At 46.2% G+C, this 4,629-nt stretch overlaps 1 protein-coding gene across 1 annotated transcript; it reads left to right on the forward strand.

Moving 5' to 3' along the window:
- Nucleotides 1-1,732: 1,732 nt before the first annotated feature.
- Nucleotides 1,733-3,157, forward strand: RTL1 (retrotransposon Gag like 1). The gene has a single exon (XM_088465152.1). The coding sequence runs from the start codon at nt 1,733-1,735 to the stop codon at nt 3,155-3,157; it is 1,425 nt and encodes a 474-aa protein (XP_088321278.1).
- The last annotated feature ends 1,472 nt before the right edge of the window (nt 3,158-4,629 follow it).

Here is a 4,629-nt window from a genome sequence, read left to right on the forward strand (position 1 = left end):
TACACTGGCCTAATGGATTCGGCTAGTGGACAGGATTTGAGGGCCGACCTGCTCCAATGTATCGCCAGCCATCTACAAGGACTAGAGGCTTCACAGCGACAAATGGCTCAGTTCCTACAGGGAATGCATCTCCATCAGGACACGTTACAAGCCTCCCCGGTTATAGTAAATATGCCTGCCGCCACGAGACAGCCAGCAGCTCTAGCTGTTCCTGCTCCATCCACACCATCCCACCTGCATCTCCCGACTCCTAATAAGTTGGACGTGAATCCCAAACTTTTCCAAGGGTTCCTCAACCAATGCGATGTCCACTTGACGTTACAGCCTACGAACTTTCCGTCCCCTAAGTCCAAAGTGGCGTATATTGTGTCTCTGCTGTCTGGCTCTGCCCTAGATTGGGTTTCGCCCCTCTGGGAGAGGTCTGACTCCCTATTAGAGAACTATTCTGAATTCCTCACGTCCTTCCAAAGGATTTTTGATGAACCTGGGAGAACCACCTCAGCAGCAGCTGAGATCCTGCATATTTAGGAAAAGAAAAAAGTGAAGGTAGCGCTGGTACCTATAAACAAGCAAAGGTGGTTGCCCTAAAGAGGATAAACTAGGGGCTCACCTTCCCTTTTTTGTATATAGCTGAGATCCTCGCCTTTGTCAGGGGAACTGACTGGTCAGCCAGTATATCATCCAATTTCAAATGCTGGCATCAGAGCTAAAATGGAATGAGGAGGCTCTGATTTCCGCCTTCTGGAGTGGGCTGTCAGATCGAATAAAAGATGACCTTGCCACACAAGATCTTCCTGCTACTCTCAATGACCTCAGCTCCCTCTGTAATAAAGTGGATCTACGGTATTGTGAATGGCAGAGTGAGAAAAATAGGGGAGATCACTTTAGATTCCGGCCGACAACTACTCCAACCACCCTCCCGCCTGAACCGGTGGGCGACATAACCCATGCAGATTAATCAGGCTCATCTCACCATTGAGGAGCGGCAAAGGCGCTGGCGGGAAAACCTGTGTATGTACTGCAGAGAGACCGGTCATCTGGTCGCTGATTGTCCCAGTCATACGGGAAACTCCCAATCCTAACCTGTACTGGAGACACCAGGTTGGGAGTGATGTCCTCGTCTCCATCAAAAGCTGAATCTACCTTGTCCATTACTTTAGAGCTATTCCACGGTTCTAAAATTGTTCTCTCTCTCCTTGATTCAGGGGCTGCCGAAAATGTCATTACCGCTGAACTTGTTCAGAGATTTCGGATCCATGTGTCTTCCCTCAATCATACAGTCACCTTGTCTGCAGTAGATGACACCCAGATTATCAACGGAATCATGTCTCTTTGTACCCAACCTGTGCTGGTCCGTGTTGGGGCCCTTCATACTGAAACGATCCAATTCTTGGTGATCCCCAAGGCCTCTCATGGGGTCATCCTCGGATATCCCTGGTTACGCAAGCGTTCTCCCAATATTGACTGGGGTACCATGCAAATCTTATCCTGGGGAGAAGCTTGCCTAGTGCTAGTGTCCTGCCTTCCTCAAATTAAACCTATTAAAGAAATTCAAATTGCAACCACTACACCAATTCCCAGCCAGAACCGCTACCTCTCTGACGTCTTCTGTAAAATGGGAGCCGATATTCTGCCTCCTCACCAGGAGTGGGATTGCCCCATTTAGTTGATCCCTGGCAAAGCTCCTCCATGTGGTCGTACATACCCACTGTACCTGCCCGAGACCAAGGTCATGTCAGCATACATCCAGGAAAATGTGCTAAAAGGGTTCATTGCACTGTCTTCTTCACCAGCTGGTGCAGGCTTCTTTTTTGTATCTAAAAATGATGGAGGTTTGTGTCCCTGCATCGATTACAGGGGCTTAAGCGACATCACTGTTAAGAACCGTTACCCGATACCCCTCATTACCAAACTTTTCGATGGAGTAAAAGGAGCTACTATTTTCACCAAACTGGATTTAAAAGGAGCATATAACCTCATTAGGATATGTGCTGGTAATGAGTGGAAAACAGCATTCAATATTCAGGACAGTCATTTTGAATATCCCATAATGCCCTTTGGTCTTTGTAATGCTCCTGCTGTTTTTCAAAATTTCGTGAATGAGATCTTCCGGGACTTACTATATGTTTCTGTGGTGGTTTATCTAGACGACATCTTGATATTCTCCTCCAGTATTGACAAGCATCGGTCTCAAGTCAAGGAAGTCCTGACGTGTCTACGAGAAAATCACCTATACTGTAAAGTGGAAAAGTGTGTGTTTGAAGTTTCCTCCGTTCAATTTCTAGGTTACATCATCTCAGCTTCCGGCCTTGAAATGGATCCCAAAAAGGTACAGGCTATTTTGGACTGGTCTCGTCCAAATTCATTGAAGGCTGTACAAAGATTTTTAGGCTTCACTAATTATTACCGAAGAGTCATCAAGGGATTATCCACCCTCATGGCACCCATTTCTGCCTTGACTCGCAAGGGGGCAAATCCATCTCAGTGGCCTCCGGAGGTCAAAACCGCCTTTCAAATTTTAAAACAATCCTTAATTTCTGCTCCGGTACTAAGACAGCCTAACATCAATTACCCATTTTTTCTAGAAGTGGTCGCCTCCTCTGAAGCAGTAGGCACGGTACTTTCCCAGAAACTCGAAGATAACAAATTTCATCCCTGCGGGTTCTTCTCTAAGAAATTTTCCTTAGCACAAAGAAATTATCCCATTGGACAGCAGGAGTTGTTGGCTGTTAAATTAACCTTCGAAAAATGGTGTTATCTTCTTGAAGGAGCTACGTTCCCTTTCACTGGTTATATGGATCATCGGAACCTCCTATATTTAAAGAATATCCAGTGCCTCAGTTCTCGTCTGGCTCGGTGTGCAATATTCTTTTCTTGTTTCAACTTCACTTTGACCTATCGCCCTGGCTCATTTAATCTAAAAGTGGATGCTCTCTCCCGGTCACTTTCCTCCGATGCATCTTCCGAGAATCATAAGGAGACTCCAGTTCTTGAGTCCAGAGTTTTTGCTACCACCCGCATTCAACCCCCTCCTGGGAAGACCTTTGTGACCCCAGATATGCACAAACAGTTATTGAATTGGGCTCATTCTTCTAATTTTTCCAGACACCCAGGCATACATAAGACTTTGGAGTTTTTGCAAAGTTCATATTGGTGACCCACCATGAAGACTGAAATTGTAGATTTTATTTCTTCCTGCCCACAGTGCACTCAGAATAAAATGTCCAGACAAGCTCCCATCGGCACACTGCTACCCCTGCCTATACCAACCCGTCCATGGACACACCTATCCATGGACTTTGTGACGGACTGTCTCCAACAGTTCACCACCATATGGGTAGTGGTAGATTGGTTCTCAGAAATGGTACATTATATTCCCCTGAAGAAACTACCATCTGCTTCTGAGTTGGCCAAGTTATATGTTGACAATATCTTCTGTCTTCACGGACTCCCAACCGAAAATGTCTCCGATAGAGGGGTGCAGATTGTAGCAAAATTTTGGAGAGCCCTTTGTTCCATCTTCCAAGTCAAACTAAAATTCTCAACAGCTTACCAACCCCAGTCTAATGGATCTACAGAGAGGGTCAATCAAGACCTTGAGACCTTTTTACGAATCCATGTCCTCATCCCAAGACAACTGGGCAGACACTTTACCCTGGGCAGATTTGCTCACAACAGTTTTTATCATTCATCAACAGGGCAAACCCCATTTTTTTGTAGTATTTGGCCTGCATCCCAGAGTACCAGAGTTCAAAGAATTACCAGTTTTCAATGTACCAGCAGTGACCTCTACACTACAGAAATTTTCACAAATCTGGACTTAAGTTCAGTCCGCCTTACAAAAAGCATCTGTCCAGTACAAAGTAGGGGCTGACAAGAAAAGGAGAGCAGTGCCCAACCTAAAGACAGAGGACTTAGGACCTCATTCAGAGTCAGTCGAAGCGGCCGCACGGTCGTACGGGAAAAGGGGCCGGATATGCAAATGATTCCCTCGCAAGTTGTGTCCCTAAGTTTGGATTGGTAGCTGGCCGACCAAGGGGAGGAAGCGGCTGGAATTCAAAAATATATGCCCCCTTCTCGTACGCATTGCACGTCATCTCCGGGCATATAAGGATTAATCAAGACCATCGGGAACCATCGGAACTGGTCGTAGAGCTTAAGGTTGACACCATACCCTCTCTTAAACTCTACGATCATGTCAGTGTAAAAACCTCCCATGTCACATGTGCCATGATGCTACTTTGTTAATTATGCACTCCCATAAACCGTATGCACTCCCATAGGCACGCCTGTGTTCGGATCTCCACTCCCCCGTTTTCAAGCACCTTCCCCTGTTACCACCCACAAACGCCTCAATCTGTCACTCAAACTACTGACCTGGCTGTGTTCAAGGAGAGAGAAATTTCTGATCGTAGCGGCTAGTTTGTGCATGCGCATTACGAACTTTATGCATGCGCAGTATAGCCAACATCGGTGGCGTACGACAGTGTGTCCGCTTCGACTGATTCTGAATGAGGTCCTTAGTGTGGTTGTCTACTCGTAATCTTCGCCTTAAGGTCCCGTCCAGTGGCCTACAAACTGAAACTCCCGTCCTATTTTAAAATACCAAACTCCTTCCATATTGCCCTG

Source organism: Taudactylus pleione, unplaced genomic scaffold (genome assembly GCF_031769625.1).
Source record: "Taudactylus pleione unplaced genomic scaffold, aTauple2 ptg001874l, whole genome shotgun sequence".
Lineage (NCBI taxonomy): Eukaryota > Metazoa > Chordata > Amphibia > Anura > Myobatrachidae > Taudactylus > Taudactylus pleione.